Below are 27,385 nucleotides of genomic sequence, written 5' to 3'. Positions count from 1 at the left end.
CATTTGAAATTTCAAGAGCAGTCACAAAGATCTATCCTAGAAATGGCTACTTTTTCTGGTATAGTATTACTTGCCTTCAGTATGTAACTGAAAAATTGGGTAACAGCTTTAACAAAATGCTAACCATCACAATTTCTAGACTCCGGGCTATGGATGGAAATATAACACAAATGGTCTCAAGGAAGACTTGCTGGAGACAAAGATTTCAGGAAAAACCAATGCAGCCTGCTTTCCTTTACGGAAATAGTTAACTTTCTCATATTACATTAAATGGATTCAGTCCTAATGTTTATGAGCATTTACTATATTCCCCTCAAAATGCAAATTAAATATGAGCAACATGTAAAAAACAGAAACACTGTTACAATAATACAAGGACAAAAAAAGTTTTAAGGCAATATTACACATTTCACTGAGGCTAATTTTCTGTCAACATTAGAATCAGAAACTTCTTCAAGACGTAATGTACTACTTTAAAAAATCTGATTTAACAGATTACCTTTGAGACTTTTAAAGCTTCCTTTTTTCGCTCCAATTTCTCTTTCCTCTTCTGTTCCTGAGAAGAGATATCTTAGGGTCCTTAAAAGCACATACATTTAATGACTTCTTGATTTAGAGAATCATAGTCCTAAAAGGGAGGTACTTTAAAGATCATGCAGTCCAAACCTTTCATTTTGCAAACAAGGAACCAGTAACTTGCTCCAGGTCAAATAGGAAGAGCCAAGAAGCAAAGACAAATCTGACTTCACATTAATCCAGTATTCTGCCCACCACACCATAATAATGTTTCTTTATTTAGTGTTAAGTGTAGGTCTTTGCTCTTGACAAAAGGCCAAGACTCCTGTTCCTGAATCCTATTTTTTTTTTTTAATAATATTACTAAACTTTTTATGGTTAAGACTACGGTGAGTTTTGGGGAGTATATTATATCCTAATATTTATAAGTATAATTTCTTTTGTCTATATAACTCACATCAATACAAAGTGAAACTGAGAAAGTAGATGTAAAGCATGTCTTTACATTCAGAATATATTTTAAAAACAAAAAACCAAAAACCCAAGATAAATCACACAGATATGTACCTATTTCCTTCACTAAATTCTACCTCCAAGATGTCGAAGTAACCCTAGATTCTCAAAAGCCAGAAAGTCCTCAAGTATGGATCCAACGGCAGGGTGTCTGTCTTATGAAGATTTGTTCAGTCATTTTTCAGTCATGTGTCACTCTTCATAAACCACATTTGGGATTTTCTTAGCAAAGGACACTAGAGTGACTTGCTATTTCCTTATCCAGTTCATTTTATAGATCAGGGAACACATGTTAAGTCGTTATGAGTTAAGTGGTATGCCCAGTCACACAACTGGCAAGGGTCTGAGGCCAAATTTAAGCTCAGGAATTAGTCTTCCTTACACCAGGCTCAGTACTCGATATCCACTGTGACTTGTAGCTTTCCTTATGAAGACTAGCCTGGTTAAATTCAAAGTGACCAGAAAATTGATAAGCAGGTAAATTCTGGCCACAGTCAACTCATGAAGATCTAGATGTTTGGGGCATTGCAATCTATGTCACGAAGGTGAAAATTCTTCTGAAGTAATAAAGGGCATGTTTATTTTTAAAATTTTATCTTTAGATAAAAAACTACCAATAATTATTTCCAATTACTCACCTCCATTTGTTGCTGTTCCATTTTGGTCAACAAAAATTTGGAGTATATATTGCTTTTTTCAAGCAAATGTTGAAGTCTCTTGTAGCGAATTTCATTAGAATCTCTATCCCAAGACATGCGAGCCTACCAACAAAAGGTATTTTTTTCACTTATTATTCCATGTCTTTCCTAAATATAAATTTTTTTCTATGGTACACCCTATGAAAATTCAGTCAGTAATATTATGTTTTAATGTTTACATAACGTGAATAAAACAAAGCAGTAATACAAGCCATCTTTGTACAACTTTTACAACAAAGTACAACAAAGCAATACAAATATGGCTTACTTAGACATATCTCAGAACCAGGGTTAAAAAAAAAAATCTAGTACCTTACTTAAAACTCAAATTTCTTTAAAAACAAAGCATTTAAATTAACTTTTAAATTTATTATTTTGCTATTTGTAATTTTTTTTATTTGTTATATGATTTTGGGTAAAAACTCTGAAGGTATGGTAAAACTCAAATATATCTTTTATGGAATAGGAAACAGTTTTTAAGTACATTAATATAATTAAATGCTGGGTTTTAATACTGTACTAGCTTGTTCCTCCAGTGGGAGGTGACCTAGGCTTTTCCTGGATTACACTAGCAAAATACAAACTCTGGAAGATACAACTTCAAGGAAGAACTGTTTCAAGTAAGGATTCAAAGGACTGGATATCAGTCATCTGAGGATTAGCCTAATTATGTTCAAAAAGGCTTATCACCAGAAGGTCTGTCAGCAGGAAATATTTTTCAGGTTTAGCAACACATGAAAACCAACTACGAAGGTATGAATAAGTTGCAATCTACATGAATAAACATATCACAGATACTTTGGTCTAAATTATTGCGTGTCCTACTGCTTTCTTATCCTGTGACAAGTTATCATGATAACTATAATAATCTATAATAACTACTATAATAACATGATAATCTATAGGGTGAAACACTCTGTCTCTGACACTAGTTATATAACCATAAACAAGGAATAAGATGACAGGACCAAAGATTCAGAATTGGAAGAGACCTAAAAAACCATTTAGTCCAACTCTTTCATTTTGTAGATGAGGAAACTGAAGCCAGAAAAGTTGAGTCACTGTCCAGTCACAGAGGTTCTGATAGTCTCTCCACTACCCCATTTACTGACTAAATTATGCATGTTACAGTATGTATACTTCTGTAAGGCTTGTGAACACACAAAAAAACCCCCCAAAGAACACATAAACCCTGCCTACTGTTTATTTATAATCTAAATGAAGTTACAAGGCGCAAATATACAAAAAGCAAAGAATAAATACTTCTGTCAACTAGCTAATCTGAGACAGAAATTACCATGAGATAGAGTAGTCACACTCGAAGAGGGAAAAAAATGAATCACTGACCATGATTCAATTTGGGTCCAATCCTCCCTTCCAGCCTTACCTCCCCCAATTAACTCCCTAAATAAATCTTCAACTCTGTTCAGAATGATGAAATACTACAACATACTCGTTCTTACTTCTAGGCCTTTGTTCGTAACATATCCCTTCCTCCACTCCCTAATAAAGAAGGCCCTTTCCCATTCTATTTCCAGTCTAAATATTAACCCATTCCTAAATGTCCAACTAGAGAGACCAACGTTTAACTCTAGGAAACACAAGCTCACTATTCCAAATACATCATCAGCATGTCTGCATATTATCAACAAAACCCAACAGGAAAAGAAAATTCCACTGGATGACTACAGAATTTCTAAAATATGAAAAGAAAACTAAAACCCTTTTTAACAAATAGTGTAGTAGTTCTATTTTTTTTTTTTTTTAGTGTCAAAGACCTTAAAACTAAGAGGGCATTTATCAGCTGGAGAATAACCATGGTTTATTAATAGAATGGAATATTATTGTGGTAAAATATGATGAAAGGGATGATTTTGGAGAAACCTGCAAAAACTTACATGAACTGATGCAAACTGAAGCAAACAGAACCAGGAGAACAATTTATACACCAATGTGAATAAAAACATTGAAAGATTTAAGAATTCTGATCAACGTAATAATGAACATTCACAAGTACTGACAGTTGACTGACAGTTGAGATGTGCTTGGACATAAGATGTAGATAGAACAAAACATACATTTTCGCACGTCTTCAATGTAGGAATTTGTTTCATCTGATTATACACATACCTGTTACGGGAGTTTTGCTTTCTTTTCCCCAATGAGAACGAGAAGATAGAAATGGATCAGAAACCATCAGAAAAAAAATCAGACAAGCAAAATGGTTTTGAAAATTGCACACCTCATTTATCAGATATTTCAAAGGAAGGACAAGCTCTACATAATACAGATTCATGGTTTCACATACAAGTGCCTCCTTATATTCTACAATGAATGTGGAAATTCCCATTTTCTTCGGGATTTAAGTTTTAAAAAAAATTAAACTGTGCAGACACCCCCAAAAAATCTCCCATAAAACATTAAAAAAAAAGCAGTAATTGTAAGAGAAAAAGGTTAGAACTGTTAGTTCTTTAGCATAGGAAACTCTTAGGTAAGGAAATTTCCTCTATCAATGTAAATGAACACATTCCCTGCAACTTATTAAAAGAGCTGCCCAGAGCAGAGTAAGCTAATTGAGTATCTTGGTGTCACACAACCAGTATGTATTCAAGGTGAGACTTGAAGCCAGGCTGTCCTGGCTCCCAAGCCATTTGTCTATTATATTATGCTGCCTCTCTATACATTACATAATCTATAAAACACAATTTTGTAATTTAAAAAGCATTTTGATGTTGAGTTATAGTTACTATCACAAAGAGGCACTAATTGCTAGGTAGCTAGCAAAACAGCATGATGAAAGAGTATAAAATACTAACATTTACCAATTTAGGGAAGAGTGGAGGAATTTTCTATTTCCTTATATTCATCACATAACTGCCATTAAAAAAAATAGTATTTGCCCCTCTAATAGTCTAAGTTAATTCATGTTCTTTTCAGTAGTACCACAGATCTAGAGCCACACAGGACCTCAGAGCTCATCTGTTCTACCTCTTCACTTTAAAAATGAGGAATCTGGGGCCCAGGAAGGTTAGGTACTATTATTCACAGGATCTGAACCAAGTCCTCTAATTTCAGAGTTATCAATCTTTCTACCACACCATGATGCACCAATGTTAAGTAAGCATTTACTGAGTGCCTACTAAGAGCCACGCATTATGTCACATGGTAAGGATAGAAAGACAAAAATTGAAGTCTCTACTCTCCAAGAGCTTCCATTCTATCCCTAAGAGTCACCTGTGTATGATCCATACAAAATAAATACAAGGTAATTCGTGGCGGGAGGACAACAGAATGAGCAGCGGTTGAGAGACAGAAAAGATTTCCCATCCTCAAAGAAAACGAGGTATTCTAAACAGCAGAGGACACACAGGAGTATGTTCTGGGCACAAGGAGTCAAGCTTTTCCTGCTAATTAACAAAAGCTTCCTTTCAAAGGGAGATGGTCCATGAATACACAAAGAACCTAAGGAGTGAATTTCCTTCCAGAGTCACCTTCCTTCTCCTTCCAAATACAAACATCTTCCTTAACAGTTAAAAAAAATATCTATAGAAAAACATCTTTTTTTTCCAGCATTAGAAGTATTCTTCTAAATGTGCCACAAAGTATACCTTAACAAATATTGCCTCAGTAAGTGCAATACTCAACAGCATCACCATCGTATATACTTCAAAGCATTTTCTACTTAGAATACAAGCCAATAAAAATTAAAATGGTAAAGTGAAGTATCAATCCAGCCTTGGTCACTTAAACAGTGTGACCCTAGGCAAGTCACTTAACCTGCTGGCCTCAGTTTCCTCAAATGGAAAATAATAACAGCACTTACCTCCCAGAGTTGTTCTGAGAATCAACTGAGAAAATTTGTAAAAATCAAAAAGGTCTTACATACATGTTTATTTCCTTCCCCTTCAATCCACCACATTTTAAAGTTGCTGGAGCAGGATTAGTAACTGCATTACATACTACTGGACAAGTAATTATTATACCATACTATGCACTTAGCATAGATCTAGAGCTAGAATGAACCTCAGGGGCCACCTAGACTAATTCTCTCATATATGGAATAACTCAGGCCCAGAGGGCTCAAGCAATACGTAGCCATTATAGATAAATGTCAGAGCAAGGATTCAAACCACAACACAATGCCTTCCTTCAACGTTGTAAGCTATAATGTATTTCCTTTCTGTATTGGGTAATCATATTAACAAAGGACCATAACACAACGAGGGTCCTGCTAGTCCTAAATACAACCTCTTCGAGGATGAGGAATAAAAAAGTTAAAGAGAAAAATGATAATCCGGGTAATTGTTTTATGTGTCGAAAATAAGATTCATACAGGATATAGTTATCTCATAATATCTCATGATAATCTCTGTACATTTCTATGTATCTGTGATTTCATTAATCTTGCTGCTCTATACAATGATTCCGAATGTAGTAACAGATCCACACCTTCCAAGCAGGTGCAATGGGCTAGAGGTTTTCTACAGATTTCTTAACACTGCCTGGATACTAAAGAAGCACACAAACTGTCTGCTTACTACCTGACCTGCCTCCCCTCCTCTTTTAGTCATATGCCTCCCTAATCAGCACTAAAGGTGACTTAATTAACCAAGAAATGTTTGCACATCACCTCAAAGTCACAACAATGAATGAACACATTGTGTATACACTTCAGACAGTACTCAAAGCTGGAATACAATTTTTAAGTCATCAGTTTTAGTTGCTGTCAATTAAAGTCCTATTTCTATGTCTGTCTGTGGCATGGAATTGGGCTCTGGATTCTCAAAGGCTATGTTAGTGGAATGAAATCTTTGGCAGGTAAGCACTGGTCAAGTTTCATATATGGATAGGATTATTTTTTGGCCACAACACTTCATGAAAAAAGCGTGAAAGGATCATAATCTGCATTGCAGGAGGGAGCATCAAGTACTAAAGAAATTTCACTTAAGTGTATGTTTTTTATTTAGGATCAGAATATGAATGGAGAGCCAGAAGGGATTTCACAGATCACTAACCTTCTCTCTTTTATATCAATTTATTCCAAATTGAGAAATGAGAAATCAAAATAGGTAGAAATGCTAAAAGCTTAGCTTTCTTCAGGTCTGTAATAAACAGAGAAAGACATATTCTGAACTTAGTGTTTTATGTTCTCAAGATCAATTAGTTGACAGATGTGTAAAGGTGATTCTAAGAAACGGTTAAAATGTTCATAGGCATCACGATGGCTGTTTTTTTAGAAAAATCCACAAATTTTTAAAAGAAAATGCACAGGAACCATGAGCTACTAAAATGCTTTTTAAAAACTTTCCAAATGAATTTCTTAAAAATACAAGTTATGTATTGTTGTTCACAGTGCTTACACTATTGACATCTAAAGTAAGTTTGAAATAAATTAGTACGTTATTGCCACTAAGCTAGATAGCCAAAATTTCCAAAAAGAAAAAAAATGATTTTCAGCGTGGAAAAAAGCTAGGCCGTTTTAAACACATGCTCTCTTTTTTTAATTCAGCAGCCACTGGGGGGGGGGGGGTGAGGGCGGTACCTTCTCCAGCATTTTCCGCTCTCTCTCCATGGCGACGGCTTCCAGTTGTTTTTCCTCCTCCAGCATGGCTGGGGTGATCACCGGGGTGTCGTCCTGTGGCTGATCCATCTCTGCCGCCACGAGCCCTGCGTTCAATGGAGGAGAAAAATGGTTTTTGGTACCAGGTGCGGATGCTGCCCCGCCGAGCCGGCGGCGGACCCCCACCCGGACGTGCGGCCCCGGCCCGGTCAGGATCGCTCGGGGGCGTCAGCGGGAAGACAAGAAAGACTTAGCTGGCGGGGGCGGGGGCGAGCCCGCCCAGAGCAGGGAGGAGGCTGGGGCCCCCGCCTCCGGCAGAAGCACAAGCCCATCAAACACCAGCAGGGAAGCTTCGTTCTCGCGGGAAAGGCCGCGCGGGGCCGGCCCTCCCCCCAAGGGCTACGCCGACCGCTTCGCTTCCCCCTCAGTCGCCTCTCCTCAGGCCCCCCGACTCTCCCGCCCCAGGGCCGAGGGCGCCTCACCGTCGCTCTGGTGCAGGCGCTCGGGAGGCATAGCCTGGGCACACGGGCGAACAAGGTGACGGTAGCCGCCGCGCTTCCCTGACGGACCTCCGGAGCAGCCTGCAAACCCGCGCGCCAATTTTCGCCCAACCCCCTATTGAGTCTCGCGAGGCTCGGTCCTCTCTCGAGACTCTCGGGAAAAACCGCGCGCTTCTCCTTCCCAAGTCCCCGCCCCCTCCTCGTTATCCCCTCCCCGTCTCCGCCCCCAGTCTCGCGGGGTTTCCCGTTCGCTCTCTTCCCTCCTCCTTCACAGGGTCCGGTGCGCTGCCGCCTCTCTGCAGGTTTAGTTTCAGTCTGACTGGAGCTTCAGGCAGACGGTTCTGACCACCGGGAATTCATTCAAACAAGAAGAGAGAGTATAGGGGAAGGCGTTTTTGATCTGTTTTTCTTGAAGCACCCGATGCCTCAAGAGGGCGCTAGCCCCGGACACGGGAGCCCCTCCTCAGAGCCACAGCCCGACCTCCCACCACGCCCTCCCCGCTGCTGCGCCTCAGAAGAGGGGGGGATCAGCTTCCGCCGCACGCGGGGCCTGGGAGGAGGAGGGGGCGGGCCTAGAAGCTCGCGGGTGCGCACGTGCGGAGGTTTTACCCCTCTACCGCGTGAGCGCGGACTGCCGGGGGCCGCCCCGCCTGAGCCGGGAGCAGCCAGCGGTTCTTTTTGTCCCCCTTAATTTTGGAATCTTGTAAAGTATTTTTAGCTTTCCTTTCTCACTGCCTGCTGAGTACCTCCTCCGCCCCCCGCTGCGCGCGCAGGTCTCTGAGGAGACACGACGGGCGGCCTTCCTCCCTCCCCCGCGCTTCCGCAGCCGTGACCGGGCCCTGCCCGTAGACGGTGCGTTTTTGCCACGCCCCGTCTGCATCCCCAGGGACCAGCTTCCTTCTTAGATGTCTTCCCTAGCGCCTCACCTGGCGCTCGCTTTCTCTCTCCCCCGCGTTACTTGGTTGTGTCGGTTACTTATGTAGTGAACAATCAGAACTGCTTATGAAGCAGCTGGTACGTGCCAGGCCCTGTGCTGGGCAGAAGAAAAAGCAAAACGATGCCTGCGCCCAGGTAGGCGCCCTCCGGCGGGGAGGCAGCACGTGCGCCCATCGGTGACAGAAACGGGCTGGATACTGAGGAAAACGTATCAGAGGCACTGAACTCTTGTTCAGGAGGAGGGAGAGCCTTCTACGTTCATAAGGGCTAGCTCCCGAGGAAGGCCACAGGAAAGCTACCGTGTGTTCAGACCAACGCAAGCCCTTTTATACTGCTCCGAATCCCGGACTTCTCGCCACACCTTCCGTTGGCCAGGTGACTTCACGTTCTCCTGTCTGGAAGGCTTTCCTTCACAAAGCTCATCAAGTTGACCTTTCACCCGAGGGTGCTAGATCACAACTCTGATCCCTTAACACTGGGAATTTTAACCTGTGGAAGCAGAATTTCTTCCTGGTTTCCCACATCAGTATATACAGAATATGTATTGAATTGAATCTAAGATATCTTTGGGGGGATCATAAAAGGCTGTGCATTTGCATGCTGGTCTCAAAAGAAACCAAGGGCACCAAAAAGCATTCCAGTCTTGGGGACCGAAGGAAGGGCACAGAGCATCATGTGTTCAGAACTGAGAGAAGGGCAGTATGACTGGATTGCAGAATCCAGGGAACGAAGTATAATTAGACTTAAGTTAGTTTATGGGACCAGGCTGTAAGAACTTGAAATGTCAAAGTTTCTATCTGGTCCTGGAGGCAGAGAGCCCCTGGAGTTTTGGGAGCCGAGAGACACGATCAGCTCCGTGCTTCGGGATAATCGTTACTGCAGTCGTATAGATGAGAAAACGAGGGGTGAGAGACAAGGCAGCGAAGCCCATCAGAACAGTTTCGCAATGGTCAGGTAAGAGTTCATGAGGGCCTGACATAGAGAGCTGGCCACGTGGAAGCACAGAGAAGACGGGGTAACGAACGTTGTGGAAATGACCGGGGATGTGGGCCGGGAGTGAAGAATCAAGAAAAACACTGAGGGTGAGAACTGGGGTGGCCAGAAGAATGGTAGAGTCCTCAACAGTAACAGGCAAGTCTGGAAGATGAGTTCTGTTTTCTCCAAGTTTTGGATAACTAGGGGACACAGGAATATTCCATATGGAGTCTGTTGATCCTCAGGAGGAACTTCCTCCTTCACTCATTCAGCAGCATGAGGAGTAGAGAGGAGGAGGCAGATGGCAGAAGAATTCAGGGCTGGGGTTTGACAAGCAGTGAGGTGAAATGGGACAACAGAGCAAAAGATTCAAAAGTCTGAGAGGAGAGCTGAACTAGTCACTAAGAGTTTGAGATGAGGAATGATTATGCTTGAGGGAGACCTGATAGGAAGTTACTGCAAGTCCAGGAAAGAGGTGATCAAAGTCTTAAGGAAAATGGTAGTTATGGGAGTGATGAGGGGATATAGGAGATGTAGAAATAGAAAGGACAAGATCTGGCAAATGAATGACTGTGGAGAATGAGAGAAAAAAATTCTGAAGACCAAGTTACAGAGACTAAGATCAGGCAGGTCAGAGAATCAGGAGAGAGCAGTGTCGAGGAGAGGGTGGTAAACCGGGTCAAAAGCTGAGAAGAGGTCAAGCAAGGGATCAAGGAAAAGCCATTAGATTTGGCATTTAAGAAAACGTTCGGTAACTTTGGGGAGGGGGGTTTCAGTTGAGGTCAGCCGCCAAACTGCAGAGGATTCCCTAGGGAAGAGTGAGAGGAGACAAACTATCACAGAATGCTCCTGCAATAATTTATGTTTCAGCCCATTATATGTACCCACTCTGTGGCCTTAATAAATAAAACTCAAGTTATCATAATTGTTGGTGGCCATATATTATCTAAAGGTTTACTGATGAATGTGCTCTGTGTGCTATATATATAAACAACAGAAATCTCTCCAGTTACTTTATTCCATCTCTAACCAGCTTTTTAAAGGAAACCTGATCCCTCAATCATCCACCTGCTTGTGCAGTTCCTCCTGCCCAAAACTTCCTTAACCTCAATTTAAAGGGAGATCAGAGATGATTAGAGCATTAAATGAACGCTGAGTCAGGAGACCTGGGTCACAGTCCAGAATCTGCTGTCATTTACTACTTTTCTGAAACTGATTTTCCTTATTTTTTAAAACGGGAGTGATAATCTTTGCCTACTTAACAGGGTGATCCCAATAATCAAATTTAATAGCTACAGAAAAAATTTGAAAACCACATAGAGGGTTATATAAATATAATCAGTATAATAAAGCTTTAAATATAAGTTGTAAAATGAGAACACGGACAATTCTTGTCTCTATTTTTTACATTTACTATCAAGGCTGTATCAATTTTATCATAACATGTTTATTACAAAATTGACTTCCAAATACATTGTAATTGTACAAAAATCACTTAATAAAACCATGAAAGTTTCCATTTTTCTTAATGTCAACAAATGAAAAGGTTTTTTAATGCAGCAAAAAGATGATTTCCTTAAGAATGGTCACAATAAGATAAATTCAGCCTGCAGCATATAGTAAAACCTCACCAAGTGAGATTAATTACAGGAAGACTAATCTGAATTAATAAAATATAGAAATGTTATATTCAAAGAAATGAAATTTTACTTATTTCTAGGACATGCAAGAAACCTAAAAAAGTGTGGCATGAAGGAAGCATTGTTTTTAACAAATAAACAAAGATTTATAATTAGCATATTAAAACATTACCTAAGTACTGGTGGGCCCTGCCACCTTGCAATTACATGTTAATGAATGCTTCTAAAAGCATTCTAAAAACACTTTCTCCCAAGTAGCTGAATTTCTTTAAGGTTTTGTTTAAATTCTTCCTTTCCTAGACAATTAAAAGACAAATCATATCTATTCAAATTTTCACAAATATCCAGTGAAGTCCAATTTAATAAAGGTTTATTACATTTGGGAATCTATGACAGCTTTTTATTAAACCCTGGTAATGGCTTGATAGTAAATTAAAATATGCCATTTATGCCACACAGATACAGCTCTTAATTATCAAAAGGGTAGATTATCCACCAGCAAATTTAAAATTCCAGACTGATTTCCCTGTACCACAGACTTTAGGGCTGTTTTATTTCCAATTTGTTCTTGTCAGTTGATGTGTTCTCTTATGGAATGCAAATTAATTTTAATAGCAAACTTAGCAAGATAAGAAACAATTATATTTGTTGCTACCAAAAAAATTACAATGCAGTATAATGTTAACCAAAAATTATCTGGGATCACAGTTTTGAAATACACATGTGCAGCTATACTGAAAGTGAACTGAAACAGAGAAAAGTAACACCAATTCAAAGCTACTGGGACTTCAGAAATTTCAGTGTCTTCTTGCTAATGCTGGATTATCTCCTCAGAGTTCAGTACCAAACTAATCATTTAAAAGCATTTGACCATGGGCATATACACCAAGAGGATCTGAGAGATGTGCAACTTGCTCTCAATGGAAGCTGCTATGAATTCAAGACCTTGGTGCCTTCTAGCAGCATTTAGAGTAAGAATACCCGGCAGTAAACTGGAGGGATGCTGCCTAATATAAAAGGAAATGGAAGTAAGAAAATATTATGCTGCCAACTTTTTTAAAAAGTTACTTTGCATAAGTATACAAGTGAAATAATACTGTATTAAACTTCACATTATGATGACATAATAAAACATTTTCCATCTAAAAGAAAATTTTAATAAAGTAGCTATCTTACACATTGACATATGAACTGTGTACAAATGGCTCATAGGCTATGACATTATGCTACTGCAGTTGCCGATACTGCAAGTCCTTTAGGACCAAAGGCCTGGGGTAATGCTAAGCAAGAAAAATTTGGCAAAAAAATAGTTAATTATTATTTTCCAGCTTCAGTTAATTAATGCAGATAACCCAAAAGTAATAAAGACTCATTTCAAATAATTACTCTGCTTACAATTTTATTTACATAGGAATTGTTATTAGTGGTCTTTAATGTGTCCCTTGTATTTACATTTTTATATACAAGCTTATACTTGAAAGGCAAAGAAACTGTACAATAATAAAACAAAACTGGAAGAAATAACTTGGTTCCAACTAAAGAAATGAATACATAAAAATAAAATTTAACTTAGACATGTGGTATTTTCAATATAGTGACCACCAGAGTTTGGCGCTCCTCTACCCTCTATACTGAATACTTTCCAGGGTCATTGAACACAACAAAGTAGATGACTGGGCAAGAGGGAATGAATTCAGACACTAGTGGCTGCTTATGGTGATGCCCCCTCCGCCCCAAACAACATTATTTCACAAAAAGTTTCCTCCCCCAAGCAAGCTCCACTGATCTACTACTAGGAGTAACTACTGAGAGGCCCTCCCAAGTCACAGTGCTGGAATAAACAGGGGAATGGAAATAAATGGGCACTCCCAGGTTCTATATTCCTAAAGAGGCAGTCACCACATTGACAAGGATACCAGACCTGTTAGCTTGAAGACTACATATTAACAATATAAATAATGTGCTTAAAGGTAGTTATAAACCAAACTGCAACATAAAAGCATTCTTTAAATAAGTAGCATGTTATGCAGATACTGCTCTTAACATTCAAATGATTCATTTTAGTTCCAAAATTAAAATGTTGTAGTGATAAATTTGATCTCAAGTCTACCAGTGATTAACATAATCAATACACAATAAATATCATCAAAGTTTGACTTATTAGAAAAAGTTAATGTTGAATTGTATTACTGCTATCATTCATTTCCATTGATTAAAAAATTAGGTTTTTCATCATCTAGAGCACATTTTGCAAGTCATTGACTTGTCTATAAATTAAAGTTTCAAATGTCAAATCTGTATGTACAAAATTCTGATGTTCAACAGTGGAAGGATTTTAAGTACAAAGAATGTCAAGTCTTTGCCAAGCACCATGCTACTTAAAACTGTCAGCATTTCATACTAGGGTAGTTTCTTTACTGTGATTAAACAATCACTGTAAAACCTCACTCTAACATTTATGGACTGACTACCAAAGTCAAAATTTCTGCCACTAAAGTGCAAAGAAAAACTTTTCCTTCCACTATTTTTTCCCCATTTTCATAGTGTTTTATGACTTCATGAATAAAATCATTTCTTAGAGTAGAAATGGAAAAGCTAACATTCCTCTGTTGTTAAGAATCTCTTAAGGAATGTCCACATAATTTTTCTTTAATAACAAACATAAAATACTACAGAAAAGAAATACCTGAAACCAGTGAAGTACTATCTACTACCAATATTTCCAGTTCCTGAGTTACACATATTTGCCCCAACTGATGAATGAAACTGAATCACATCAGTGAACCAAATAAGTTTAACCCAATGTTTCATAGTCTTAGGCACATAGACAACAAAGAAATTTATTTGGTCCATAATATTTTCAACTGGTTAAATCTGGAGGTAATATCTGTACTGGGGGTTTGGTTCAGAAAGTAGTTTGGGGTTCAGACTATTTAACATGCCCCCTTTTGACCTCCAAAAGTGCCTTTCTGGTAACTTAAAAAGAAAATAATCATACCTCAAAAACTTTTAAGTACCAACCAAGGTTATTTAAAAATTTATTGCATTAAATTCTTTACCTCAAATTATGGAATATGAACTATCAACTTTCAAAGTTTTTCTTCATGAAAACTGTTTTCCTCACACAATACTTTTTAAAAATAATACTGGCAACAGGATATCCATTTATCTACTTTTGCCACTGAGTGAAAATTCAACATTTGTCCATCTCTCTTGATTCTTCTGGATTTCTCCAATATTTTTCTCTAATGTTTTTCACATAGAAAAAAGTATTTTATTAAATTGTTTTCTACATTTCAATTAGTCTTTTATTTGTGAAGATTAGCTTTTCAGTGCTGGACTATGGTTCTTGTCCCCTTCTTTAATATCCTTCATTACAGATGCAAACACCTGAAAATGATTTGAAATAAAGATTAACTCTCGAACATTCTCTCTGGAAATTCTTCTCTGGAAATGCATATTAAATTAATTGGTTTCCAAAAGTAATAGACTGCTACTTCTTAAAAACAGAAAACAACTTTTTTTAGAACCATTAATACTGTTTCTCCACATCCCCACCACCCCAAAAATTAGCATCTCTTACATTCTGTTTTGTTAGGTCAGATTTTAGATTCTAATATTACGATCATCACCTGGCAGGATACCACTAAATTACCATTTGGAGAAGTAGTGTGAAAGAGAAGAAAAAGCACAAGGATTAAAGACAAATCTGTTTCAAATCACTTAACCTGTATTACTCTCAGTTTCTTCATGTGTAAAATGGAGATAATACCAGAGCACCAGAGAGTTTTACTATGAGGAAAGCTTTTGGTAAAGCTTACTGTGCTACACAAACATGAATTATTCCTCTTCTGAAACTGCTAGATTCCATTTCTATAGATTGCTGATGACACTATAATACATATGAATTCACAGTAACATACAAGGTGTCTGCAAAATCTGTATTTACCGTCTGCACTACACATTTCATCTGCTGACAAGCTAGATGATGGTAAGAAAGTTAAGTCAAGAATCTTGCATTTGACAAAATGAAGAAAAAAATAACTCAACAGGCTTGTATGAGAGTGTGTCTACGTTAAAAAAACTGCAAATTTTAAAGCATCATATAAATGTCAGTCATTTTGAGGGAGAACTGTGTAGAGGCGAGTGAGTACTTGAGTAAAGATAACAGAGATAGAAACAGTTAACTGTCATCAGAGCAGAATCCAGAGGTGCCATGATGTAGTTGTGATAGGGGACTTAAGATATTCGAAAGTCTGCTGAAGCTCTATGACAAAAGCAGGGTCCCTAATGATTTCTCAAGCTACCTTGATAATAATTTCTTCCTTTGGCATATAGAGGAACCAAGGAGAAGTTCTAAGTTTGGATCTGATTGTCACAAACAGTTCATGGAGTGGAAAGGAGGGAAATGTTGTCGGAAGAGGAAGGAACTAACTACTATATCTTAGTGTTTATAATAAAGGTGGCAGAAGTGTGGCTTAATATAACATATACCCTAAATTTTAGGAGAGTATATTTCAAATGGATCAGAAGAAAGGTAGACAGAATCCCATGCACTACCATTCTATAAGGAAAGTCAGCACAGGACAGATAAAAATCTCTCAAAAATGAAATTCTGAAGACACCATCAGAAATAATTCTAATGTAGAGGAAACATGGAAATTTTCCACAGGGAACAATATAGATAAAAAGGAAACTCATCAACCAATGTAGATTTTTAAAAGAAATATACAAAGGTAGAAGCAAAGACAGGTAACAGGAAACGAATCCCACAAAGTTCCCCTCATTTCTACTCCATGAACTGTTTATGACAATCAGATCTAGAACAGAACTTTTCCTTAGTTCCTTTATCATTTGAAGGGGGAAATCATGAGTTTATACTCATGAGATGTTCCTCTAAGAATAGTGTCAGGATAGTTAAAGCTCAATATGAGATATGGCTGTCAGGAAAGCTAAGGACAACCCAAAGAATGCTTTTTTTAAGCCATACTGGAGAAGGAAGGGACTGAAGGGAAAGGACAGGGCTGCTATTCAGGGTGAACAAGACAATGACAACTACTGCTGCTTTTTTCTCTCTTTTGCTATTCAGTTGTTTCAGTCATGTCCGACTCTGTGACCCCCATCTGGGGTTTCATGGCAAAGATACTGGAGTAGTTTGCCATTTCCTTCTCCAGCTCATTTGACAGATGAGGAAACTGAGGCAAGGAGGGTTAAGTAACTTGCCCAGGATCACACAGCTAGTAAGTATCTGAGGTTGGATTTAAACTCAGGTCTTCCTGATTCCAAACCCAGTGCTCTATCCACTGCTCTACCTAGTTACCCAGACTTTTGTTTTTCCTCTACCAAGGAGGTTTTTCAGACTGGAAAAGGAAAATTAAATATGGCAAAAAGGAATCTAATACCCAAAACAAATAAAGCGATAGTAAGAGAAGAGCCACCTAGCCTCTAAGGAAGTCATGCAATCCAAATGAACTATATCTACAAGTAAAGAAAAAAAGACAAATAAAATTGTTGAGTCACTACCAGTAATCTCTGGGAGATAAAAGAATATATAAAATCTATTACAGAATTGGAGAACATATGTTTCTTCTGATTTTCAAAAAAAAAAAAAAATGAAAAGGATGCATCTGCAAATTAAACTAGATTTCAATTCCAAGAAAAATACTTATAGCATGAAAGCAATCACTGAAGAAAGGAAGCAGTAGGCATAAAAAGATAGCATTTATTAACCACCTGATATGTGCCAGGAAATAACTAAATGCATGAGCAGATGATGATAGACCAACATCATTTCTTCCTGAGAATGTCTTCTACTTGTTCCCTGGACCGCATCTCTCCCACCCTCGGTAATTCATTCTATTTTAATGGGACTATCCTTTCCATAATCTTCAATCCATCCCTATATGTTGGCATTTCCTCTGTTGTCTAAAAACATGTCGGGGTCTCCCTAACCTTTAATGGAAAACAGCAACACTTCTACTTGATCCTGTCATTCCCTCAAGGTACTGTCCAGCATTCCTCTTCCTTTCACACCTATACTTGTTGCCTCCATTTCCTCTCCACTCATTTCTCAATCCCTCAAAATACAGATTTCAATCTTAACACTCAATTGTGAGGCTACCAATCTCTCAACTGTAAAACTCAAAGGCTTCTTCTCAATCCTCTTATCTGCAACATTTGATAGAGTTAACCATTCCCTCCTCTTATGTATTTTTCTTCTCCTAAGATCTTTGTTAACATTGTTCTCTCTTGATTTTTCTCCTACCTGTTGGTTCCTCAGTCTTCTCTGCTACATAACCATTCCCATCTTATCACTTAATCATGGCTCTCCCTCCAAACTTGTGTTCTGAGCCTTCTTCTTTTCCCTCTCTGTAGTCAGTCAACTAGAATTTATTAAGCATCCAAAGTGAGAGGCACTGTGTTAACTAAAGGATACAAAGAAAGGCAAAAGGCAGTATCTAATCTAAAGGAGCTCACCGCTTGATAGGGGAGATAACATTCAAACAATTATGTGCAAACAAGATACAGACTACATAAAGTGGAGATAATCAACAGAGGAAAGGCATTAAATGGGTACAGGAGAGGTTTTTTGCAGAAAGTGGAACTTTAGCTGAAACTTGAAGGAAGCCAGGAAAGAAGGAGGTGGAGATGAGGACAGGTCTGAGACTTGGGGAATAGCCAGTGAAAACAGTGAAAGTTTAGAGCTGGAGTATTTTGTTCAATAAACAATGAAGAGACCAGTGTCACTGGATTGCAGAGCATAAAAGTAGAGCAGAGAGGAATGTACAGTGTAAGGAGACTGGTGAACTGAGAGCTAGGAGATTATGGAGGACTTTGAATGCCAAAGAAAGGATTTTATATTTAAACTTTAAATAAGGATTCACTGGAATAGAATGAATTGGGGAGTAACATAGTCAAACCTGTGCTTTAAAAACATCAATTTGACAGCTGAGTGGAGGATGTACTAGAATAGGAAGAGATTTGAAGCAAGGGGATCAAAAAGCAGGGTATTGTAATAGTCTGGGTGTGTATTGATCACAACTGGTGGGAAAAGTGTCAAAGGAATAAAGGGGGCATATGTGACAGATGTTATGGAGGTAGAAATAACATGGTTTGGCAAATGATTGAATATGGGAGTAGTAAGAGGGGGGAGTTAAGCACTCCATGCCCTCTCAGGGAATCTCATCAGCTCCCAATTCAACTGAACTCCTGGTTTCATGACTTCAGTCTCCTTGGCCTCTCTCTCAACTGCCATGTCTTATCAATCCAATCTCCACAACACTTTTTCCTTACATGCTCTTTCACATCTAGGTCCTCTTCACTTCTCCTAATCTATCAGTGCTTTAGCACTTTCATCTGCATTATTAAAAAGTCACAGAAGACATTCATATTAAATTGCAAGTGACCAAAAAATAGGGAAGATAGCTAACAAGGTGTCAGCATAAGGGTTCGGAAAGATTTTGACAGGCTAAAATGGTGGGCCAAATCTAATAAAGTAAAATTTAAGAGGGATAAATGCAGTATTCTACCTGGGCTCAAAAAATTAACTCCAAAATTACAAGATGGGGAAGGTATGGCTACATACAGAACAGTATATCTGAAAAAAAAATCTGGCAATTTTAGTGACATGCAAGCTTAATATGTCAGCAATGTGACAGGCAGTCAAAAAAACTGAAAGCAATTTTTTTGATACATGAAGAGCGGCATAACATAATGGAAAAGGAAGTGATAGCCCCACCCTAGTTTGTTGTGGTCAGAATATATCTGAAGTATTATTTTCGATACTGGACAACATAACTTAGGAGGGATATTGTTAAGGTAGAGATGGTTCAGGAGTCTCAATTTTATGTCATATGAATATTAGTTGACAGAACTGGGGACATTTAGCTGAGAAAAGATTGGGAGGAGGGATAGTTGTCTAAGCATTTGAAAAGTAGTCATAAAGATACTATGCTTTTTCTGTTTATCCCTAGAAAACAGAAGTAGAAATAATAGGTAGAAATTTTAAAGAGGCAAATTTGGGCTTGATGCAAGGAAAAACTTCCTAACAATCAAAGTGATCTAAAAATGGATGGCTGCCTTGAGAGGTAGATCAGGTGTACTAGCAAAAGCTGAGTGATCAGTTGTTGAGAATCAGTTGTTGTATAGAGGGGATCTGTTTGGACATTAGTTGGGTTAGAAGCAGGGATGGGGAACCTGCAGCTTCAAGGCCACATGTGGCTTTCTAGGTCCTCAAGCGTAGCTCTCTGACTGAATCCAAACTTCACAGAACAAATCCCCTTAATAAAAGGATTTGTTCTGTAAAACTTGGGCTCAGTCAAAATCATTAGACTTTCGACATTAAGTGAGTCAGTCAATAAGCATTTACCAGCTGCCTACTATGTTCCAAGCACTGTGCTAAGCACTCAGAATAAAAAAGGGCAAAAGACAGTTCCTGTCTTCTAGGAGCTTCCCATCTAATGGGAGACACAAGCAAACAACTAGATATAAACAAATTACACACAGGGTAAGTATGAAATAATTAACTGAGGGAAAGCACTGGGATTAAGGGGGATTGGTAAAGGCTCCCAAGAGAAGCTGCAATTTTAGGAACTTGAGAGAAGCCAGGGACACCAGGAGGCAGAGATGAGAAAAGAAAGCTTTCTAGACTTAAGAGAGAGCCAGAGAAAATGCCTGGAGAGCATCCAAGGCCACTTCTGACTGAAATTTTGTGATGTTCTTATGACTTGTATCAAAACGGAGGTAATTCCAGTTTCTGAAAGGCTGTATAACTAGCCGAACACAAGATCTATTAAGTTTTATCAAACGAGAAAGGTCTCATGAACGAAGCCTAACCAATTATCTGTGTAACACAAGGACCTTGCAGTAAGTTTGAAGAGCCTCATCACCAGAAGATGGAAGGAATGGAAACTCATGAAATATGGAGGATACAGACACACAAATGAAGTTAGAGATCTTTCAAAGTTCTACGTATTTGGCATCTAAGGTACATTTTTATGGTCGCACCCCTTCCAGTATTATCTGTTATTGTTTAATGTCCTGTGTGTAATCACATGCTCTTAAAGTAGAGGGGCTGTTTGTTATCTTCTTTTTCCAGCCACTGGGATATATGGAATAAACAAAGTACTCTTTAAAAATATACTATAGGTGTGTATTTTTATGGTTTACATGAAATATCATGGAAATAACAAGAGTTAGTCCCCTGTTAACTACAGATAATGTTGTGAGTTATATTTTGTTTATACTGGTAAAATGTTGTAGAAAAAAAAGTTTTAGTATTGCAAGGGTAAAAGAATGCTTATTTCATTCCACTGCATTTACATAAGATCATAAAGTAAGTTATCCTCAAATACATAAAAATGACTGGAAACTTCTTCAGCACTGACATCTGAAAAATTTGTAACTCGTTGGTCTGACATCAAAGGACTGATTTACCATCTTTATTAGGGCTGGGAAAAAAAGAATTTACCTGTGTCCATTTTTTGGTGCTATTCTGCATCTGAATAGCTGCTATACAGCTAAAAAGCTTTTCTGACGTGATGTCCTCTGGCAGTTTGGTTAAAAACTGTGCTATATGAATAAAGTCCATTTGCAGAAGTATATCTTCATATAATCGAAGGATTCCTAATCCTGTTCTAAATAAAAATTCTTCTCCATCTCTACAAAAGACGTCCCAAACTCGACAGGCCAGATCAAGTGGAAGTGACTTGCTATACAGCGTGAAGATCCTGGATTGGCAGAAAAAATTAGCTTGTTATTAGATTACAATTTATAAAATCTCTTCAGAGACTTTTATTTCTTTAGCAATCTCCAGTACAACCACTTGTATGGAGACACAAACAATACAAATGTCTGAAATTTCCCCTTGGTATAGCAATCCAGCCCACAAAAATACATCTCATGAATCAAAAATAAATTCTATCTTAATTCTGAAATCAAATTCTATGTTGCTTACTACTTTTTTAAAGAAAACATTATCTTCTTGAAATAGTTTATAATGAAATAAAATAAAGCTCTTTAATTTATGAATTAGTTTTTGCACATTTAACAATCTACTACCAAAGGAAAAAACCTTAAGGGTATCAATCTAAGAACATGCATATATTTAGTAAGAGTTTATATATATATATAACATTTCTGAATAAATTATACACTTGATATTTATTAGCCAATGAATAAATGCCCCGATATTTCAGGGTATTTATTATTATATCTGAAGGCCATTCCATAAACATAAACACACACACAGATAACATAATATAGGTGGTAGTAAAAAAAAAAAAAAACTTTAAATGGTAAGCATATTTAATTTTTTTAATTAAATTTTATTTTCAAACAAAGATCAGTTTTCTCTTCCTCCCACTTCCTCCCCAAGCCCACCTCCACTTTTAAGAACAAAATCTGTTAAAACCATGTATAGTCAAAGAGAACAAAATTTCTTCTTGGTCATATCTAAAAAAAAAAAAATGTGTCAATCTCTGCTCTGAGTCTATCACTTCTCTGGCAGGAGGTAGACAGTATTGATAAGAGTCCTCAGGGAATTGTGATTGGTCAATGCATGGCTTAGAGGTTCCCCCAAAAATTTTTAATTTGTTTTTTGTTTTAATCAGCCAAGATGCCTTTTCTCTTTTCTTCCACCTCAACACTCCCATCCCCCAACCCCAAAGAGAAAATAAGAAAAACAAAACCCATTATACACATATATAAGACAAGAAGACAAATTTCTACACTGACTATGTTCCAAAAAGTCTCATTCTACATGCTGGGTCCTTGACCTCTCTATCAGAAGGTAGATGGAATGCTTCCTCATCAGTCTTCTGGAATCCTGATTGATTATTACACTGAAGAGTTCAGCAATATAGTATTCTATCACAATCACATACCATAATTTGTTTATCCATTCCCCAATCCATGGGTATTCCCTTGATTCCTAAATTCTTTTTCTTTGATCTCTTTCAAGGTCAAATGTTACCATTTCATTATAAGTATCTTATAATAAAATAAGATACTTTACATTTTCTTCTACTTTTTAGTTGTTGGACTTTGTTTTAATATTTCTTGTGGCCTCATGGAGTCATTCACATCTATTTGGTCCATTCAAATTTTTCTCGAGTTTGTTGTTTGGACAACGTTTTGTACCTATTGTTCCAAGCTGTTAATTCCCTTTCCTTTTCTTTGTTTCACAACTCCCATTTCTTTTCAAAATTTTTCCTAAACCAATCTCATTCTATTTATTCTCTTCTCTTCCAAGAATTCTCGTTGAGTTGATGTCCAAGCTGTGTTTTTCTCCAAGGCAATACTTGTGATGTTTTGGAGTCATTCTCTTCTGTATTTATGTCTTGAGTGTCCCTGACAACATAATAGCTCATTATGGTGGGGTTGTTTTTATGTTTGCTCATTCTTCCTGAGACTTGATATTAGGGCTGGGCTCTGCTACACTTTAGGGGTAGTCTTTTTGCTGCTTTCTAGAAGTATTGAGTGTTGTTATTCCAGGATCTTAGAAACAGGATGGGGACCTGCAAGCTTTCAGTTTTCCCAAAATGGTCTGATATAGACAAAATCTGATTGCTACCCCCCTAGTCTGAGCTTTGCAATTTCCTGACCAGAGTGTGGTTCCAAGAAAGAGTAAACTGCTGCTGGATTCTCTATTTGCCAGCTGGAAAGCTCTGTTAGCTCAGAAGAGCAGAATTGTGGACTCCCTTTTGGCTCCTGGGATTCCTACCCTGATTATTCCTCTGCAGATTGAGCTAGACCTTGGAAATGAAACCCAGATTGGCTTCTGAGGTCTGAGCTACATCACGGCTGCTGCTGGCTTCTGAAGATCTTTCTTTCTCTATAGACTGCCCAGGGCCTCCCTAAGTAGAATGCAGATACAAGTCCTCTTTTCACTCCACCTTGGATCTGCCATATGCATATATGTATACATATGAGTATAAACATACGTACACACATGTTTCTGCAGTTGGAATCACCAGTACAAATTGATGTATTTGCAGTACTTGTTTTTTCCATAGTCACATATACTTACGCACAGTCTTTTTCCTCAAGTGAACAAATGAAAAGTTGTCACAAGTATGTAAATACTAAATATGTTATCTTTACAGATTTCACAGTGCTATCCTTTAATCTTAATTTTAAAATACTTAACATTAGAATTTTTATTTTCTTAGGTTAACCCTTCAATTTTAAAAAAAATTATAGATGGAGACTCCTTAGCAACTATACCTGACACAAGCATTTGAAATTCTAAAAGGAACTATGGTGGAATATGAAAATACTCAATTTTTGCTTCATTTAAATTGAGAAAACCAAAAAGCATCAATACCCAGTGCTGGATGATGAACACTTAACATCCCACGTAGTCCTCTACCACCCTACAAAGGAACTGGTGTCCTAAAGGATCACACATTCTACAGACAAAGATGATGTCAGGACACAATGGCTACCAGAGGGACATAAACAATTCTTAAATTCTGCTGATTCTTGCTTTAGGAGCTCGAGTTACTCTGCCAGAAGCATATCTGACTGCTCAGGCATCTAGTTATTTATTCAGTCACAGATTAAACTACAAACATCAAATTCCTTCAACTTCTATTTTCAGGATTACTGCTATTATCATCCCAACAGAATATTACTAAACTCTTAGATTTTGCCTCCTGGATATATAATGAATTCTAAAGTTTCCAGTATGTGCAAACATTAAACTGTGCAGAACTCATTACAATGGGAGTTTGTCCAAGATCTAACATCCATGAGTTTGGGAAAAGCATCAGATTCTCTTTGAGTCAGTCAATAAACAGGTATTAAGTACTTTACTTACTAAGTGTCAAGTACTGGGCTGAGTGCTAGAGATATATAGAAAGGCAAAAGATTTGAAGCTGGGTGGCAGACTAGGACCTGCATTCAAAACCAGCCCCAGAAATTTACTTAGCTGTGTGACCCTGGGTAAGTCACTTAACACTGTCTGCCTCTTTTTTCCACATCTCTAAAATCAGCTGGAAAAGGGAATGACAAAACCCCTCCAGTATCTCTGCCCAGTCATAAAGAACTGGACACAACAAATCAACTAAACAACAGCAAAAACAACCTTCTTTCAAGGAGTTTACAGACTTAAGGGAAAGTGGGGGGGTGGGGGAAGGGGAGGTAGGCGTTATTACCCAGAGAGAGGGTATGATGAAGAAGTCCAAAGGATTGGGATATCTGATGGATGTGTGAGATTTTTTGGTATCTATGCTAGAAACCTAGAGATAAAAGCCCTTAGGAAATTGGGTGGATCCTTTCCAAAAATTTACAAGACAGGAATCATTTAAGGTACAAGAGTATGAGAAATTAAGATCACAGTTCTTGTGTGAAGAATAAATTTCCTTAGTAAATAGTGAAACCTGTGTCAATATCTATCCTTTTTCATTTCCTATTTTTGGTTGTTTCAATTGTAGACGATATTTTTTCACTTTAATTCTTTCATCTAATTTGGCAATGATTTTGATGTTTCCTCTGAAAAGTTGATGGCTCAACTCTACACAAGTAATGACTCTCAAGTAATCCTGAACTATGATGGGGAGCAATACAGGGAGAACAGGACAGACTTGAAAGCTGTTACAGAAGTAAAATCAAGTGAACTTGGCAACTGATTGAAGTTGAAAGAAAAGGAGATGGATACTGAAAGCCTGTGTGAATGGAAAAGTTCATAAGATTACAGAGCTAGAATTAGAAGGAACCTTAAATGCCATTTGGTCCAACTCTTTCATTTCCAAATGAGACAACTAGAAACAAGTGGCCTTCTATGACTTTCTGAGGACATACAGATGGTAAATGGAAGAGCAGGTATTCAGATCCAGGTCCTCTGACTTCAAATCCAATTCTTTTTTCTCTGTACCATAACACCTCCCAAATTGGTGCCATAAAAAGAATTTGTTAAGACTGAAAGATGGACAAGAGGAGTTCAGTTTTAGACATGCTGAGTGTTGGGTGCCAGGCAAAATCCCAGGGAAGATTTTGAAATGAACACATTTTCGATTTTTCATAAGCAACACACTGTCAACTGCTTTACAGATGGTAATTTACTATTCAGAACACTGATTATTACACCTCTGACTGCTTCCAGAATCACAGAGTCATCGTCATGCCATGACTCCTTGCTCTACCCTCTACCTCTGGAGCTCAGGACTCAAAGTTATTAATAATCTCTTAAACGACAAATCTAAAAATGGCTTTTTCTCAAGCTTCATCTTTCCTGACCATTCTACAGACTTTGTACCATTTCTTAATCACCCCTGCTCTCTCCTGGCTATACTCCTATCTGTCTTCCTACTTATTTTCAGTCTCCTTTGCTGGATCTTTATCAGGTTATATCCATTAACTGTGAGTCTCCCCCAAGGCTCTGTCCTGGGCCCCTTCTCTTCTCCCTCTAGACTATTTCATTTGGTGATCTCATCAGCTCCCATGTATTCAATTATCATCTCTGTACAAACAATTCTCAAATCTTTCAGTCAAGCCCTACCCTCTCTCATGATTCCAGTCTTGAATTTTCAGTTGCCTGTTGGATATCTCAAACTAGGGAGATGTCCCATAGACATCCTGTACTCAGCAAGCCCAAACCTGAACTCATTATCTTTTCCCAAAAACCCTCTCTCCTTACAAACCTATTATTGTAGAGAGCACCACCATCCTCCCAGTCACCTAGGCTCCCAACCCAGATGTCATCCTCAATTCTTTACTCTCACTCCCCATATTCAATCAGTTGCCAAGGTCTATCAATTTATACATTTTGGTCCCTTCTTATCTCTGAGACTTGCCTGAGGCAAGTCCTTATCACCTCACCCTTGGACTACTCCAATAACCCGCCTCAACTCTGGGGTTCATTTTCCACTCAGGTTGTCAAACTGATTCACTGAAGCATAGGTCTGACCACATTGTGCCCCTACTCAATAAAAACTCCAGTTCAAATATAAAATCCTATATTTGGTTTTTAAAGCCTCCATAATCTGGCCCTTTCCAACCTTTCTGGTCTTCTTATAACATCTTTCCTTTTTATGTACTTTACACACAGTGATACTTGTCTTCTTGCTGTTCCTTGCACATCACATTCCCTCTCTAGACACCTACCTTTTTACTGACTGCACTCCATACCTGACATGTTGTCCCTCCTCATCTCATCTCTCATGTTCCTTGGCTTCCTTCAATATCCCAGCTAAAAGCCCACCTTCTACAAGAATCCTTTTCCACTTCCCTGGTGCTAGTGCCTTCCCACTAAGATTATCAATTTTTTAAAAATTTTATCTATATCTTGTTTATATGTAGTAGTTTGCATGCTGTCTCCACAATCAGAACGTGAGCTCTGACAGCAGGTCTTTCTTTGAATCCCCAGTGCTTATCACAATGCCTAGGACATAGCACATGCTTAAAAATGCTTGTTGATTTGGCTTGACTTTAGATGTATAATGCTCTACAAATGTCTTCAACTATGCTCTACTAAAAAATTTAGCCCAAGTCCTTTCTCCCATGTTGTTGTTCTCCCAGGCTGTAGCCTGGTTTGGGCCTTCTGGATTAAATATCAAGTTCTTTACTCTTATCCCACCCAATAATGCTCAGGCCTTAGATGGAAGAATTTCAAGTAATTGAAAATGGAGATAACATATTAAAAAATAACATGATTGAGCTTTTAAAAAAACCTATAATTATAGCTTTTATATCTGTATAGTTAGAACTGCTTTAGCTTTTTTTCTGCTTTTAATTTTATTTTTTCTCAATAACATGTAAAAAATTTTTAACATTCATTCTTAAAATTTTGAGTTCAAAACTCTCTCCCTCCCTCTTTGAGAAGGCAAGCAACTTGACATATATTATGCATGTCCAATTATGCAAAACATTGACTTCTGTATCTGAAAACTGCCTGTTCATGTATCCTTTGACAATTCTCAACTGGAAAATGACTCATGTTCTTATATATTTAACTCAGTTCTCTATATATCTGAAAAATGAGGCCTTTATCAGAGAAACATGCTATAAATTTTTTTCCCCAGTTTCCCACTCTCCTTCTAATCTTGG

At 38.1% G+C, this 27,385-nt stretch overlaps 2 protein-coding genes across 2 annotated transcripts in view; both read right to left on the bottom strand.

The window, feature by feature from the left end:
• HELLS (helicase, lymphoid specific) overlaps positions 1-8,420 on the bottom strand; it is a 33,205-nt gene extending 24,785 nt beyond the window's left edge. Inside the window, exons 1-4 of the mRNA XM_072625693.1 lie at positions 7,770-8,420; positions 7,270-7,394; positions 1,668-1,790; positions 500-556 (exon numbers count right to left, since the gene is read on the bottom strand). Of these exons, the coding sequence (XP_072481794.1) occupies positions 500-556; positions 1,668-1,790; positions 7,270-7,394; positions 7,770-7,800 (336 nt within the window). The 5' untranslated portion in view covers positions 7,801-8,420. The remainder of the gene's footprint in view (positions 1-499; positions 557-1,667; positions 1,791-7,269; positions 7,395-7,769) is intronic.
• A 4,297-nt stretch (positions 8,421-12,717) lies between these two features.
• Positions 12,718-27,385, bottom strand: part of TBC1D12 (TBC1 domain family member 12) — a 136,081-nt gene continuing 121,413 nt past the window's right edge. The window contains exons 12-13 of the mRNA XM_072625695.1: positions 20,808-21,066; positions 12,718-14,728 (exon numbers count right to left, since the gene is read on the bottom strand). Of these exons, the coding sequence (XP_072481796.1) occupies positions 14,660-14,728; positions 20,808-21,066 (328 nt within the window). The 3' untranslated portion in view covers positions 12,718-14,659. The remainder of the gene's footprint in view (positions 14,729-20,807; positions 21,067-27,385) is intronic.

Source organism: Notamacropus eugenii, chromosome 1 (assembly GCF_028372415.1).
Source record: "Notamacropus eugenii isolate mMacEug1 chromosome 1, mMacEug1.pri_v2, whole genome shotgun sequence".
Lineage (NCBI taxonomy): Eukaryota > Metazoa > Chordata > Mammalia > Diprotodontia > Macropodidae > Notamacropus > Notamacropus eugenii.
The sequence above is the reverse complement of the archived record's forward strand: the minus strand, read 5'-3'. Positions and strand labels throughout refer to the sequence as shown.